At 41.2% G+C, this 17,582-nt stretch overlaps 1 protein-coding gene across 1 annotated transcript in view; it reads right to left on the bottom strand.

Moving 5' to 3' along the window:
* The window catches only part of BBOX1 (gamma-butyrobetaine hydroxylase 1), a 704,161-nt gene that overhangs the window by 678,248 nt on the left and 8,331 nt on the right, over window positions 1–17,582 (bottom strand). The window contains exon 2 of the mRNA XM_085643632.1: window positions 1,228–1,664. Coding sequence (XP_085499758.1) covers window positions 1,228–1,614 — 387 coding nt within the window. The 5' untranslated portion in view covers window positions 1,615–1,664. The remainder of the gene's footprint in view (window positions 1–1,227; window positions 1,665–17,582) is intronic.

The following is a 17,582-nucleotide window of genomic DNA, read 5'->3' as shown; positions in this document are numbered from 1 at the left end:
GTGATGTGAGGTACTTTAAGGTTGACTGGATGATTGCAATTAATCCTTGTGAATAGGTCTAATGAGACCTAAAGTAAGAGGGCTGAAACGTGGCAAATAACTTTATTAGGCTGAGCTCCTGAGATTTGTGAACAAGTGAAAATATTTGACATTGACGGACTGTTCATGGAACATTGCAGGGCCCTAATAGGCACATAAAGTGCAATGGGACTCAAAATATGGACCTATAGGGAACTATTATAAAAGTAGAATCAATTTGGCAAAATGAAATGATTTGAGGCATTCATACAAATGTAACACACTTAGATTATAAGACTGAAATGAAGATGGTGACAATAAGTGCCATTGATGTATGTATGCATATGTTGTCAAGATTTATGTTTAATGTGTAATTTATAATTTTCAATAAATATATGTTTACATAGCTGCAATGCATTTTTTAAACAAAGCAAACTGAAGGTGCAAAACTTGTGTCTTCAATAGTGAGGTAGTTCTCAACTGTAGAGTTGTAAATAAGAACACAATCAATTCCTACTGTAAACCGTGTTTTTAGAAATATTTTGTAGCCCAGATTTGCATAGGATGATTCTGGCAATCCTCTTACTAGCCTTACAGTTTGGGAGGTCGAACTACGCCAATTTTGGGAATTTCTTTTTCAAGTTGTTGCCATCTAACTTCCAAATGTTGTCAAAGTTTAAGAAATATATAAATTTAGGTTCGTACCAGAAAAATACATCAAAAATTACTGTTTTAAATCGAAAATTTGCCCAACAGCATAACCTTCAGCTTTACAAGATTACAATTTCTGCCACAATACTATTTATCAACCACATGAAGAATTTACTTAAGAAACATGTGTATCCAAAGAATACTACTGAAATAATGTTTTCTAAAAAACAGCCGTATTCTAAAACCAACACTATTAATAGCAAACAGACAGTTGTTAAGGACAAGATCATTGAGCAGAGAGAATTAATGAGATGCTCTTGGACAGCAGCAGACTGATGGGGGTTAATAATATAGTTAAAGGGATGGTGACAAAACATATATTTAAACATGATATATATTTACATATAGTATATATCAAGCAGAACGTAAGAGAGATGTGGGCTATGTTAGGGTGAGTGTGGGTTCTAGTGGAATAGAAATGTTAGAAAATGTGTTGTTAGGAATAGAAAGAGGACATACACGTGTTTGTTTTCTACACAAGAGGTTATTTTGAAGTACCTTTCCTGTATTTGCTAAGTTCACATTCTTCACACCAGTATTGACATCCAGTTCATCAAGGGATAACTTCCGTGCTTTAGCTGAATCTAAGAAACAGTTTGGGCACTGGCAGTTATCTCGTAGCCATACAAAGGGATAAAAGCTTTCTCTGCCATCTTCCCACAGGATACAGATGAATCTCTTGCCATCCAAGGCCTCCACTCTTTGGATCGTGGTGTTGATGTTAAAAGGATGAGCTTCCTGAATGGCCCCAGCAGTGTGCTGCCAGCGACTCCAAGAGACAGGGCAGCCTGGAGGGACCCGTCTGTTGGTACATCTCAGTACAGTCTTTGCAAAATTGTGCTGCACTTTGAACTTCAGAAGGCATTTCACCACAGAGGTCCACATTTAGCAAACCTTTCAAAAGCAGGATGCTATTTCCTTTAATGAAAGTATACCTAAATAAAAAATATACCGAATTAGAAGTAGAATGACCTAAAACATACAATTTCTTGCTTAGAAAAGTAGCATACATTTTAGAGCCTTCATGTAAGAGCTCCGCCAAAGCTATATTTTGGCACTGTAACATATGGTTTTTGTTATTCAACTCAATGGTACACATTTTTTCACTTGATTTAAAACCTCACATCTTCAAACAGACACCCCTGGAGTGATTGCACCAGTACACAGAGAGACCATACCAGTTCTTATTACAAGCTGAAGACGTGTGGCACATGTATAGCCAGTATCCAGTCAGAAAGTCTCTCTGAACTATTCATGAAGCTCTACTCCATTCTATGGGCAACAAGTGACTACAAACGAAAAGAGAGGTCAAAATATACAAAGTATTTATGCAAATATTGTTTATGCTGGTAATCACTACTTGAACAACATAAGGTCCAAACCTCAAAGCCATTTATTTATGTAAGTATTTATATATATGTTTTATAGTGCTGCATAACGCCTTTCAGCTACTTCAAAGTGCTGTGGAGCATAACAGGTGTACAGTTAGGGATAGGGTAAGTGTCTATATTTGAAATTGGATAATCAGAACCCTTGTTCGGCGAGAAAGCTTAAAGGAAAGCTTTTTTACATAATTAAGTTTGCCAGTGTATCCTGAAATGCTTGTACTATGGCACAGATCTGAGGGAAAGGTTGTGGGTGTTCTACAACCCCTTGCGCCTTGCATTCCTAGTGTTCTGTCACAGTGTTTTACCTGCTTGAGAGATCACTGAGTAGATAAAGGAAGAACAGAGGTTTCTGGCTGAAGTGTAGTAAGCAGCCAGTCTCTACAGGTAAACTGGACAACTAGAGTCACGTATACTTTTTGAACAATGCCGAGAATCTTTAACTTGATCCTGGCTGTGACTGGAAGCCATTGGAGAGGTGGGATTCATGTGGTTGTGTTTGCTACAATCATGGCAAATTCTGATTGCCTGGTGTTATATTAATTAATGAACTTCTTCAGAGCAGTAAATATTGCAATTTGCACGGGGAGCCCTTATAGGGGCTTTTGTCCATTTCACGCAGGGGTAAGTTTGGAGTACAGGGAAGGATTTCTGAAAGCAGGGGGAGCTGGAGGTGCATTTCCTTGATTAACCTGGGAATAAATCCAGTTTTGAGTCAAAAATTATCCCCAAGTTCCAGACTTTTAGGGTAGTAGACAGACTGTGGCTCTGTGACTTGCGGCCGCACGAAACACAGTGAGATTTCCTTGATTTCTTATATAAAGGTAATCATGGTCTTGACTTAACTTGTGCAGGGGTCTAAGCATGAGATATTGTTAGTGGGAATGTTTGGTCTGTTGTCTAGACAGAAGTGGCTTTGAATACCATCTGCATACATTTATGCATCTAACTTAAACATACATGTGCAAATGACTTGATTTCTAAGTGCGACTTCTCAAAATAGGAAATTGTAATTATAAATCCATTTACTCACATGCCATGTTATATGGGAATATGTCAGTTCCCATGGGCAGGGAGTGAGTATTCCACGGTGTGGATGCCCTAGAGAGACTGTGTATTTGTGGTGCAGATGTTTTTTCAGAGTTTCCCCAATCTGAAAATTGTTATAGAATTACTCCGGAAAAGTAAATCAGTTTTCAGAGAGGTAATGGGCAGAGAAAACTGACACATTTGATAGGACTCAAAAGAAGTCATTTCTAAACATGTAAAAGTATTTTCCCTGTGGGGAAATAATGGTTACACACCAAAGCATACGAACAAGTGATGGATGGAAACCTTGAATTAATCTTAGTCACCGGAAATTACTCAGGGCCACATCCCAACCTATCGTTATTTTGCAAATCATGCCACCTCGGTTTGGACCTAGCTATAGGTAAATCGGCCCTGCCCCTACTCCAATGGCAACAGGTTAGCAATTGCAAGCACATTCGTGTTAAACACGTATGCATGCATCAATGTACACCTGCTGCTGCTTTTGAGAACTCCTAAAAATGTGCCATGCTCATAGCTTTCTAGTAGTTTTTCTGGGATGGAATTTTTTCAGAGCAATTCATAAATCTAGAGCCCTAAGTAGGTTTAATAATATGGATGCAAATTTGCAATTGTATTTGTGAACTGGCTAGCCCTCTTAAATAGCACTCCACATTTGGGGAAAAGTATTTATTTTGCCCTGATGTTTCTCAAATCTCACTAGTGTCTGTCTTGTCAAGTGAGGGAAAGGGCATGTACTAAAAGCCATAATCACAGTGCTCTTTCAGAACTGAATGAAAGAATACTGAATACATAACTCTGTATATGGAGCCAATCCATTTACACCGTACTGCACACTCTCATATCTTTCTTGTCTGTTCTCATGTGAAAATCAGTAGAGGTGAGGAGAGCACTGAATTTATACCTAATATTCACTTTTCAGTAAAATAGTATTCTAACCTTTAAAAGTGACCTGCTTTTAGTAAATACGCTTTGTTTAAACCCACACGTCTGGCATTTTGTTAGAAGGCATGGTTGGCAATAGTTAGGCTACATTGTGTGTGTTTCTCATTGGCCTTGAAAGCAAATCCCATAATGAAATAACATCTTGCACTACCACAAAATAAAAGCTGTGAGTAGATTCACTTTGCTGAAAACACTCCATAGCAGAAATAACTTGTAAGCTTAAAGAAGAGAGTAATGAAAATAAGTCAGAATATGATATTTCTCTTTTAAGTTCTGAACAGAAAAGGCATACTCAGCAAAATATTGCATAATACTTTTATCAAAGCGACAGAAGTGTTGTTGCATATTTATTATTGACCATGTCCAAGCATGTCCTTTGTGAACATAAAATCTGTAAATACCAAACTGTATAATTTGGATATTAAATTTAAAAAATCATCAGTGATGAATAGTTAATCGCATTAAGGCTTTATTGTATGCTAAGGCATCCAGATTGTAAGTTGCAGCACTTTCTAATTTCACAGCATCATCAGAACGCAGACTCTAAGAGGATTCAGCTACCGCTACTGATGATGCCATTTCGGACGTGGTGCAGCGTAAAAGAGGATGTTTCGATGTGGCATATTTATCTAATCAGAAGCTTTCTGGTATGAATTGGAAGATTTCTTTTTTTTATTAAATCTAAGCATTGCCATGTTTTGAGGCAATTGAAAAAGACAGTGAAAAAAATAAACAGTGGTTCCTGTGAGATATACAAGTGAAAGGAATAGAACTTGAAAATGTCATTCAGCAACAACATTTAGGAATGTTGGTTCGCTTACTGAAAATCAAGAAGCATTAGATGAGTGGTGTAACATTGCCTCCAGAAACTACTAACACATATTTATTTAACTAATTGTGTTAGTTTATTAAATTCCGTTCATTATTTTATTTTGTGTTATCTTGATTTGTCAGGTTATTATTGTTAGACCTAGCATCCTTGGCATTGTTTACCCCCTAACATGTTGCAGTCAACTCACCTGTTTGCATACTTGCTTTTTTTTTTTTAATATATCTTTTAATTGAAAGGTGAATCAACACAACAACACAGCACATTTCGATAATTGGTGGTGCTCAATGTATGGGAGGCCACGGACGTCACCCGTATGGACAAAATATTCATGACTGTGGGGTGGATGGTGGCAAAACATAACCTTGCACGTGAATGGAGGGCCGACTGAGGGCCTGGAAAAAATATATATTATAAATGTGTGACGTCCGTGCCCTCCCACACATTGAGCAAATACCAATTTGCAGAGGCCACCCCATTTCCTCACACACCTCATTTAAACAAGAAATTACGGAACACCAGTAGTTCTGAATGGGTGGGCATTCCCAGATCATATAGAAAAATGTCCCATTCTGGTTGCAACCTCGATGACACAGTGAGGAGGTTGCCTTGCCCATATGCACCAGAGTGGTGCAGGGGTAGTAACGTCGATGTAGGATTTTTAATTGTACAAGGCGGAATCTGGCCCTAATGTCCACTTCTCATGGGGATGCCAGCATTTCCTTGCTGACACCCCCTTGTAAATTTCTGTAGGTCAATACGAGCAGGGCCCCCATCCTAGAGCGGGGTACGGAGTTCTCTGTTTATGGTTTGAAAGTAGGAGGGGGATACCAAGAATTGTGTGTTTTGGAGTATATACAGAAACCGGGGAAACACCATCATTTTAAACAGAGCCGCTTTCCCTAGGAGAGACAGAGGCAGGGCCCTCCTATGCTGGGTATCTCTTCAAAGGCGCCTCAGGGATGGCTCTAGATTTTGGGCGTATAAGGTCTCATAATTTGTGGAGATGTGAATCCCTAAGTATTTGAACCTCATCAGTCTCTACTCTTATCATGCAATCTCGGGGGAGTCTCTGGAGATTCCCATGTAAGAGGTATGTAAGCGATTTATTCCAATTGGTTATGTACCCGGAGTAGTGCCGGAATATTGTGAGAATTCGCATTTCTCTGTCGACAGAAAGGGGAGGGTTAGAGATGTATAAGAGAGTGTCATCCGCATATAAGGAGATGCGGTCTTCCCATCCGTCTGTCCACCTAAGCCCCCGAATAAAGGGTTCCTGCCTAATCCACCCCTCTAGAGGCTCAAGTACTAAGGTAAATATGAGTGCCACAGAGAGCAGCCTTGGCATGTCCTACGTTGTAGGCGAAACAAAGAGGATGTACTGCCATTAACAGTCACTTGGGCGAGAGGGGTAGAGTCAAAAGACGAAACCAGCAATAGCACCAGGGTGTCTGCTTGAATCCTAATAATATGGCCCAAGACACCATGGGGCGCGAAGTAAGTTAAGTGAGGGTTGTGCCCTGGGATAAAGCCAGATTGATCTGGGTGTATTAGTGATGACACAACTTGGAGCAGTAATTTCACCAGTATTTTAACTTTGGTGTTGAAAAGTTATATGGTCCTATAGGAAGCGCACATATCCAGGAGTTGTCTTCCTTATGAATTACTACAATGTTGGCTAATCTTTGGTCACGGGGCAAGATACCTGCATCCCAACTTTTCTGCACATGTGATACAGGTGGGCGCTACCAATGTAGCTGTTAGTTTATATGGCTCAATAGGAATTTCGTTAGGGTCCAGAGCCTGGTACGGGGCAAGGCCTGAATCGCCTGGCTAACCTCGTTTGCAGTAATTTCTAAAAGCACCCCATTCTTAAGGAAGCTTACTTTGTTTTTGCTACCTTTAGGACTCTATGCACTTTACCACTGCTAACCATTGCTAAAGTGCTTGTCCTCTCAGCATAAAACATGGTAGGATTGGCTTTCACCGTATTAACATATTTAAAATATTTGTAAGTCCCTAGTAAAGTGCCACTAAATGTGCTGTAATTTAAATGTTACTAGCTAGCTAGCATCACTGATTGTTTCCATCACTAAAGTAGCACTTTAAACATGTCTCAGGTCTACCATTACAGCCTCTGTGTGCAGTTTTTAGACTGCCATTTCGACCAGCTGAAATAAACCTTTTGCCAGGACCAAACAGTCCTTTTTTAGGTCAAGCGTCAGCATGTTTGCGCTGTCTGCAAGACACATTGTGTTGAATTATACCACTTTATTCCCGCCCGCTACTTACTATTGGTTTCATCCGCCGTTGCTCTTCTTTCCTGCCCCCTAAGTCATTGACACAGCGCTCCATCACCTCCGGACAAAGCTAAGGAGCCTCGGCCATGCAGGCTCTCCTTACGATCAATTTCTTCGTCTCTTTTTTACAGCACTTTTTCTTCTAATGTACGCCATGCTGCTGGACACCAGTCTGATTTAATGTGGCCATCCCACTTCTTATCATTTGATTTCTTTTTTTTTTTACATCGTAGTTTCTCATTTGCCCGGGCAGCCCTCTCGCCTGGCAATATTTCCACCACATCACTACCCGCTCTTCATTGCAGACACGAGCTGCTTCGGTCACGGGGCTCCCTCTTACCCTCATTACGCAGCAGCACCCTATGAGCGGCAACAAAGCCTGGCACGGGTGCTGATGTGTTCCCGGTTTGTGAATTCCTGGAAGGTGTAAAAATGTATATTTGGCTATAATATGAACATGTGTAAATAGGGTTTCACTGCCTTCCATTCTACAAGTAGAGGGCATGCTATGCTAGCAGCTAATTTCCAGACAATTCCTTTCTTGCGTTCTCTTTGGACACACTTAAAATATTAGTGGTGTTGCTGCTGATCAATGGGATGAGTAAACAGTGGGCAAGCAGGCAGACAGGTTGCGGACACAGCAGACCACCAATGTAAATACAAAACTACTGATAACCTGCGTTCAGCCGAGGCAGAGACGCAGACTTACAAACTGCACTATTAATCACTTGCTTGGTTCAAGCAGATGCACTTTCTTTAAATGCTGCATTATTGGTAACATGTCAGTCAATTAAACATAGTCTATTGTAGTTTAGCTGCAAACCCATATAAATGATCTGCGTTGTATCATAAAAAACCTTACTCATACGATTTTTCATCATTGATTACAACCAGTAAGTCAACAGAACATGTGGAAGTTTTATGTAACCCTAGGCAGAGTTCGCGGAGTTGCACTTCGCGGAACTACGCAAAGTGTAAAAAAAACTCTGTCGCACTACGGGGAGCTCCGCGAGCGGCAGAGTACGATAGAAAAATGCCATTCGCGGTGATTGAACAGTGCTGGATGCTTGTCTGCACTGTGCAATCATTGCGAATGGCAAGCGGTCCCTGCTTTCCTTTTCTGCTGCTGGAGAAGATTTTTACTCAAGCACAGTTTTCTAAACGCGAACGGGCACATTCTCAATGCGAGCTGTCACGAGCATATGTGACCACTCGCAATGAGAAACCTGACCTCCCCCCCACCTCTGTGTTGAGAAATCTTGCCGGGATGTTGATTTTCTACGCTCCTGCTTGCAAACTTGATATTGACGATCGCGAACTAGGAAAAATCATGCCAGGAGGTTGATTTTCCTCGCTTGCAGTCGCCAACTAGACGTTGACGAACGCGAACGAGGAAAAAAACTCCGCTCCGCAACGCAAGTTTTTTGGAACTCCGCGATCTCAGTGTAACGCGGAGTGCAGAACACTCTGCAAACTCCGCGAGCAGAGCAGAGTTCACCACCCAGGGTTAGCTTTATGTGCAGGATACGTGTATAAAAATCCCTCAAAGTTCATTAAAGTCCTAATTGTTGTCCCTTCTTTGATCATTATTAGACACGATTTATTTAAAACAAAACTGTTGGAAATAATACATCTGAGAACAGGTACATAAATGATGTATCTGGGAACAGGGACATAAAACATAAACATGTATTTTTTTATATATTTATTTATTTTCAATGTGTTGATTGCCAAAATAACGCTAAGCGAGGGCGTGAACACTGTGAACTGGTGAGCTTAAGTCACATTAGCAGAAATGCCACAGCAAGGCTGTAATGGACTTTCACAGTGACCTTCTCAAGCTGTGGTAACAACAAACCGCAATCATTACCTTACGTCTGTCCTTCTAAGCCATAACCTCACGGGGCATGCCACTGTTTATGTTTATCTGTGTTGACCAGTAGTGTTTTTAATGGGAGAGTACCAACAGTTTTCATCAGTAGTGTTACGTTTTGTATTTAAGTCACACAGCCATTTCTCAGAACTGCTATCACAAAACAGAAATAAACTTTGCGGCAGTCAGAGCGAAGCTGGAGACCTGTAGAGTAACAGTAACAGTCTGTATAAATGTATAAAGTGACTGGACAGGTTCCATGATTCACTGTCAGGACAGTTTAACAAACAGGAACCAGCCACTGTTGCAAGTTCAGGCGTTTTTAAAAAACATAATTCAGTGTGATAATGTGTGCATCAAGTGTGTTTATTGTGTCCATGGGTAAAAGATATGGTCATTTACAACTCCAATACCTCTAACTCAAGCAAATGCGAGACCTATTGCATTTGCAATGCTTGTTAATACATATGTCACCACTAGGGTAGGCTCTTCATAGCCCAGAGGGCAGGGTTTAATGTATTTAAAAAGTGGGACATTTACTATTTAGTTTACAAGTCCTGGTAGTGAAAAACGCTTACATTCATTTTTCACTACTGCAAGGCCTACCTATCCCATAAGCTAACATTGGGTTTACTTATTACACCTAATAAGTGATAGTGTCCAAATAGGAGCAGGTGACCAGTTCATGTCTGGTGTCTTTGGAATTGCAATGATAAATCCTCTCACATGGTGAGGTTGGATTTTAAATTACAATTTTGAAAATACCACTCTAGAAAGTTCCTCCATTAGCAATTTAGTGTCTGCCACCTGTCTTTGGGTCACATGACTGGGTGTAGCGGACATTTGAGCTTTGTATATTTCTCCTAGACAGGCACACACAACAGAGAGCTTATTTGTGTCTGGATGGGCCATCACTGGCAGGATGGGAAGGCAGAGCTAGGCACAGCCCTGCTTACACTTGAAGAGGTTGTGTCTTGCCTCAACAAAAAAGGGCTGCATACCCCCTGTAGACAGGGAAGACAGGATTCCTGGAGACTTCAGAGGGAAAGCTTTAGAAGCTTCTGCCCACTTTAAAGACCTGGGTGTAAACATTGAACCCCAGAAAACCAACTCTTCAGTACACTCCTGGACCTTTAGCTACTCTGACAGGAAAAAGTACTGCTATGCTGCTGAAAGGACTGCTGCCCTGTTGTGCTGACCTGCTGTCCTCTTGCCTAGGTGAGAAGGACTAGACCTGCATCAGTTGAACCCAGGACCCCAGAATGATTCCAAGGCTAGTTGGCTGGCCTACTCACTAGCGCCTCAGGTACAGAAGGCTCCTCGACCATAGCACCTGGACTCTGCCATCTGTGAGCCTACCCTGCCAAATGGTGCCACCCAAGTCCTGGACCCTTGGAAGTTGACCTAAGGTGTTCTGTCAGCCTCTGTGGATCCAGTGGAACTGATGCATTTTCTCGGTGGTGAGGCGCAAAGACTGGCATTGAATCACAGGCCACAGCCTCATCAGAAGTGCCATGATGCGATGCATCCTCAGTGCAGTCCCTCGTGCCCCTCGTCGACGGCAGTCTTGATGCCTGAATCCACATCACAGCTTTGCAGCTCCTCGGAACCAGTGTATCACCCGACTCTGTAAAACCCAGATGCCGGACTTCGCATCGCAAGACCTCATGAACAGGATCTTCGATGATGACGCAGGCCCTTGCAACACAGCCTCGCCATATCTCAAAACACATACATTGCTTTGGTTGCCTGACGCATACCCTTGAAATGCTCTGCAAACAATGATTTAATGTACTTTGCTCAGCAGGCATAACTGGGTTCCTGTAGCCCACCTACACCCCATAATGGTGGGCCTGAACTTGTAACTTTGTCCAGGTCTGGCACAACCATATATCCACAGTTGGTGCTTTGTGCTCTTTGGCTCTATTTTCACTGAACTCTTTATAATTGCTGGTTCTACTGATTGGATTTTTGCAGTTTTGGTTTTGTTTTATTTATTATAAATCTCTATTGTCTAGACTGGTGTGAGATCCTTTATGTGTGGTGTTTTTCACTTTATCACTGTTTAAACTGTTGTAAAAATACTTTACACACGGCCTCTGAATTAAGCCTGACTGCTCTGTGCCAAGCTTTCAAAAGGTTGCGCACTGGGTAATTTAGGGTTGTGTGTTATGTTAGTCTGTGGTTGCTGCTTGATTAGGGCTCGCTTCCCAGTCAACCAACAATCCCATTTCTCACAGTTATATTCAAGAATACTTGTAAAGCACGCCATGTGTAATCTGCAGAAAACATAGCAGCAGCCAGCATGCCTTAACCTTCACAGTTTCTGTCAAGTCAAATGATCTTTATTCGTTTAATAAAACAAAATAAAAGAAAACAATGTATAAAACCGTTAACTCACAATATATCATAAGACTTAAGTTATAAAAACAAATATGTGAGACAAAAATAATACGTCCACCGACATAGAGTAGCTTAAAAACCATCACAAATCAATATTCCTTGCCAAGATTAGACCATAAAGTGACTTGTGCATAGATAAACAAAAAGAAATATGACATCAAAAATCCATCAAAGACTAAAACAACTCAAATAAATATATCACCGTTAAAACATGACATGCCCATCATATTCTTCAGCCTTACAACAACAGATATAAATTATAAGCATTTGTGCAAATATATTCAATTTGCAAAAGCATTACTAGGAAACAAAGATACCATCAAGTCAAAAACTCTTGCAGAGATTAGACAATGAAATGACTGGTGCAGAAATAAACAAAGCAACAAATAAAACATCAAAAACAGATGATAAGTTGAAACAGCTCAAATGCATACCACCTCTTTAAAACGTTACTCCCCCAACATATTCCTCAATCTTACAGCAGCCGACATAAACTTATGGACCATTGTGAAAATAAGTTTGCTTTGCAACAGCTGCCAATAGAACAGGGCTGGCCTAAACCTTCTAATATTCAGAAGCTTAAGAAATAGATTTAAAAACTGTTTGCCTGGTACAATGTACAATTTGCAAAAAAAGAAAAAAAATGTAACATAGATTGAGCTATGCATGAGTCTTAGGGACATAATTCAACATATGAGTTACAATAGGCATCACGTAGATAAGTGACCAAAAAGTGAGTTTTATTAAATCAGAACCAAAGCAGATAAAATCTCTGTCAATTGTGATGTAGGGAATAAAATTAAGGTTCCATGCAATCTGTAGTTTCTGATAAGTGGTAGGCAACCACCCTTTTCTTTTTTAACTCATGGAATTCCCTACACCGGCCGCACAGGGCAAGAAATTCTGGGCCAAATTTATCACACTTGTATCGCCCTTGCACCATGCAATAGGGCATAAGAGGGACGCAAGTCTTAAGTTAAATTTATCGAGCCACGGAAGGCCACCTTGGATGGCCTTGTGTAGCTTGATAAATCTACAGTAATGCAATGCAGCGTTAATCACTGTGTTACATTACTCTGCCCCAGAGAGGCGTTCCTTGTGTGGAACATGGGTGTTCCTACACATCCACCCATGGATTTTAGAGCATTCTGAGATTTACCATTACTGGTAGACCCGGCAATGCATCAAAATGCTACACCTCCCCTGGTGAGGCGCAACAAGGAGAATTATCTTAATTTCTCCTCATTGCTGATGTAGCGGAAATGGCATTTTGTTTGTAGGGGTGCATTATAATCACACTTGTAGAGCACACCCGCATATAATCCTCTGTCGTATTAACATGAAATGTTAGAATTGTGAAATGGAGTAACTTGAAAAGTGATGTTTTAGGCCACTGAAAAGTAACATGGAGAATTAAACATAGAAAGTGAATGTAACTAGCAGAAAACATTAACGTGAAGAGCTTGTGCTGTGAAACTGACAACTATTCATGTCTTATATGTGTTTATTAACTGTGGTGTTTTACATGTAGGTAAATGCATTAATTGAATGTGCCTTATTTTTTTATGCAACTCATTCAAAGCCATATGCTGGTTTCTTTGTAGACCTGAAATGCATTTCTCTGGAAACTCTTGCTTTAAAGAATTAATAGCTGAATTTTATGTGTGCAGGAGAATATGTTCTTTCCCACGTTTTGTGTTACAGGTGAAAGAAGTGTTCATGTTAACTAGAATAATGTCTTTGTTTTACTAGTCGGGCAAGGAGAGAAGAAATTACATCTAATAGCTGAGGTCGATAAAGGAAGGTAGTTGTGCTTCGCACAGGAGAAGGCCTAGGGACCAAGGACAAATAGTTTTGAAAGAAGTACATCGTTGTCCCATGGAAAAATACCGTTAGGAGAGTACCCGAAGTAGATGGTGTGACATGCAAAGGATCTTGGAAAAAGCTACTTACAATATTGTTTTGTTGGGAGTAGGGAAAGTGCCCAATTCTTCTTCCCCTGCCTTCAGAGACAGAGCATCTAAGATCAAGCTCTCTAATGATAGCTTTATGTTATATGATCCTTCGATGGTATAGAGACTTCTTAGGAAGACTCCACATGCTGACACCCTTTTATCCCTTTCCTGAAGATGCCTAAGTGGGGATGTCATCTTAGTGTTAGTGTAGGGATAGATTAATTCTTTATACTCACCAACCCCTGATGCAGGGACTCATGATTTTTGATACTCTGAATTTTGTTTCTTGAATTAATTGTTTTATTTATGCTACATCATCGTCATTGGATACTTAAATTTGGCTTTATGCTAATTCCAATGTATTTTAACACACTTGTCTTGAGGTGTCTTTATGTTCTGTTATTTTTGGCTTTGTAATAAATGAACTAACTTTGCATAGTTGTCTGTGGTTACTATGTTTCCAGAGGAAGGCTTGTTGAATTGATTGGCAATAATAACACATTTTCTCCCCTCTACGCTTACATGCTGCTAAAAAGAACCATCGATTGTGTCTCTGGAATAGGTCCAGAACTTATCGATCCAGCCCTTTAATTACTTCCTTTTTCTATGTGTGCTACATTCTGCAGAACACATAGAAAGAGAACAATACCTCTCAGGATTGATAAGATAAGATGACAGTCAATAGAGATCCTATCAACTCTAAATCTCTAAAGTGTATTACCATACATACCGGGTTCCTCTTTGGGGCTGTTCCCCACCCAACTTACCCGCTGCACATTATTAATATTTCTATATAGAGTTTGCCAGCTGAACAAGTCCAGAGATCTGCCCAACCAATGTTCAACTTAATTTTTAGTTTTAAGTCATCATCAACCTGATTATTGGTTAGTATGACTTAACTTCAAAATCTTGTTATATGATCTAGGGACCAAACCCTTACTCAGATGATCGTCTGACTTTATTCCCCTTGAACCTGTTTCTGATTGATCACCCAATATCCTCCTGTGCCCTAATATAGGGGTACAAATCTGCATAGAGGGGGAATCATTATGCAATAAACCCATAGACTTAATAAGAGTCTTAGCTTTCACTGAATCACTCACCAGTGTACCAGTATTCCCTACCAAGCTAGGCTCTACTCTGGAGGGTCTGTTAATACATACTGGTCCTAAAACCCCCCAGCTTTTATGTGCAACCTTGGGACCCCCTCAGTCTATTAAAAGCTTTAATGAGGAACCTTTGCACTTGAGTAGATCGAGTACTGGATTGAATGATTTAACCAAGGCTGCTACATGCATCTTGATAAGCATAAAATGAGTTGGATCATCTCCATTCTTATGCGTCGCCTTTATTAGCAGAGGCTCCTTGCTGTCACCCTTACTTGGGAGGGCAGTTGTAAACTAATGATAATGGTGCTTTAGAAATATTAGGAGGATTTTGTCATGCATGTTGGCTGGCCGACCATTGCCCTTTTTCTTTTTGGTTGGGGGTGAGGTTGTGTTTTTGTTAGTATCAGTCAGGTCATTACTCTTTTCAATCGTTAGGTCACCATTAAAAATGCATGGATTAGAAGTTTCTCCTACGGCTTCTTTGTTTCAAGTATTGTCTGGGGAAAGAGGGCCCTCAATGATCTCCATTGACAGCGATGAGGGTTTGGAGGCTCAAGTGGACCTCTCCTGCTTCTCTGAATTTGACACGGATATCGAGGAGGTAGAGGTTAGGAGTATGGTAAGATCTGACGAGGCATGTAAGGCCTCAGGCTTTAAAATGGGCATTGTAGATCCATTTGGAGAAAATATTTTTGATCGCCTTCTTATCAAACAAACACTCTTTGTCCCCTGAGTAAGTGCCTTCTCAACACATTGCTGAGTATGTCTCATTTTGGCTCTGAGTACCCACACCCCTCGCTCCCAGACAAGGTCGAAATGACCCCAGAACTAGGTGCGAAAGTTGTTGTATTCATTGCCATGGGACAGAAAGGACCATAGAAAGGGTTTAGACAAGGGCCTGAAGTCTTGCCAGGACCATCTCCTTGACATTACTGGTCCTCTGACTAAAATGTATGAGATGGCCGAGGTAGCTTTTCTCGGCGATACTCTTCTCTTTTTGACCCAAGGAACTGCGCCAATGGGCCATTTGCCTCCTCGGGAATGCGAATACCATGCTCTCAAATCAGAAGAGGAAGGGCATTCTTCTCCAAATCGACCCTCAACTGGTAAAGCTGCTTTTAAGGAAGGAGGTCCAGCCTCTCAGGGGCTACTCTTCAGTGATGACATGAGGGACATGGCCAAATATATTAGGGTATTTGGAACAAAGGGTCGTTCCTCTGCCGTGGTTAAGCTTCAACAAGACACTCCCTGAGCCATGGCACAATGATCCTGCATTCAAGCTTTACAACCCATGCAAGCTTCTATACCCGAAAGCACAGATTCCGCGAGAGTTCTTTCAGAGGTGATCAAAAGCAGAGAGGATTTTCCACAGCTAAGGGTTTTGAAAGACCTTTAAGGTACCCCTATAAAGGTGGGAGGCCGATTGGTCCAGTTTTGTGGGAATTGGAATTTAGTGACTCCGGATTCTTGGGTTCTGTACAGGGTCAGGGGGTACTAGATCGAGTTTGTAGGATCCCCAGTACAAATGAGGATTCCTCTGGAAATGGAGTTCTCACAGGAGTACACAATCCTAGTGCAACAGGAGGTAGAGGATTTACTGACCAAAGGGGCAATTTGAGAGGGAACAGTATCAGGTTTTGTCAGCAACATCATCCCAGTAGCGTAGAAGGACAAAGGTTTGATGCTTTTGATAAATCTGGAAGATCTAAATGAGTGGGTGGTATACTATCATTTCATAATGGAAGGGTTTCACCTTTTAAGGAATGTACTGATAAAAGGGGATTGGCCGACAAGGATGCATATCAGACCATCCCAATTTTGGCCCCCACATCAGACATTTCTCCAATTTACTTGGATGGGCAAGCTTTGGTAGTTTTGCAGTCTCCCGTTCGGGCTCTCTTTGGCTCCTTGGTGTTTTACCAAAGTCTTTAGTCCAATAGCGGCCTCGCCCTGAGAAATGGAACTGAGACTAATAATATGATATTCTGCTAATGGCTCATTCCAGAGTGGTGATTTCTCATCATACAGACCTCACCATACACTTACTAGAACACCTGGCTTTCATCATAAACAGGAAGAAACCATGTCTGGTGCCAAGCCAGGAGATACAGTTTCTGAGTTTTGTCATGAACACATACAGGCAGAATTAAAGTTACCAGGGGAGAAGTTAAGGAAGCTTTGCAAGGCGTTGAGGAAAATATTAGGGAAAAAGTTGTTTCCCTTATGATTTATGGCGAGGATCCTGGGTCTCCTGTCTTTGACGATCCAGGCAATTTTGGCGGTGGGTCCACAGTATTACTGGGCCCTCCAAAGACTCAGGGCACGAACGTTGAGAGCATCCCAGTCTTACTCCCAAACGCTATCTTTGGACCAGGAATCAAGGGAGGAACTACTATGGTGGCTAAGAATGCTGAAGCATGGAATGGCAAAGCCATTTTTGGAGAGGAGCCGGAGATCGTAATAGAAGCGGAAGCCAGTTTAGAAGGATGCAATGCGAGATGTGGAAGCTCATTAGTAGGGGGACACTGGGCAGTTTAAGGAAAGAAGTTGAACATCAACTGCTCGGAATTACTTGCAGGTTCATTTGCAATTCACTGCTTCACCAAGGACTTGATGAATATGTTAGGTATGGACAACGTATCTACAGTGAGGTACGTCAACAAAATGGAAGACCCTCACTCCAAGGGGGTTGCGGATAGCAAAGGTATTCTCGGGTTACTGCTTAAGGAGAGGAGTTTTGGTTGTGGAAAAATATATCCCTGGGATAAGCAATGGTGTGGTGGATTAGTTTTCCCAGAATTTCAGAGATTCCAGCAATTGGAGGTTGGACAGGGACATATTTCTGAATATCCAGTCAAAATGGGGGCCCTTTGGGGTGGATCTCTTTGCAGAAAGACTGAACACTCAGCTGTTGACATTTTTTAGCTGGAGGCCGGACCCTCTGTCTTGGAGGGGTGGATGCCTTCCTTCAGTATTAGAGGGGCCTAACACCTTAAGATTTCCC

Source organism: Triturus cristatus, chromosome 3_1, assembly GCF_964204655.1.
Source record: "Triturus cristatus chromosome 3_1, aTriCri1.1, whole genome shotgun sequence".
NCBI classification, from domain to species: Eukaryota; Metazoa; Chordata; class Amphibia; order Caudata; family Salamandridae; genus Triturus; species Triturus cristatus.
Note: the sequence above shows the minus strand (reverse complement) of the source record. Positions and strands in the feature narration are given on the sequence as shown.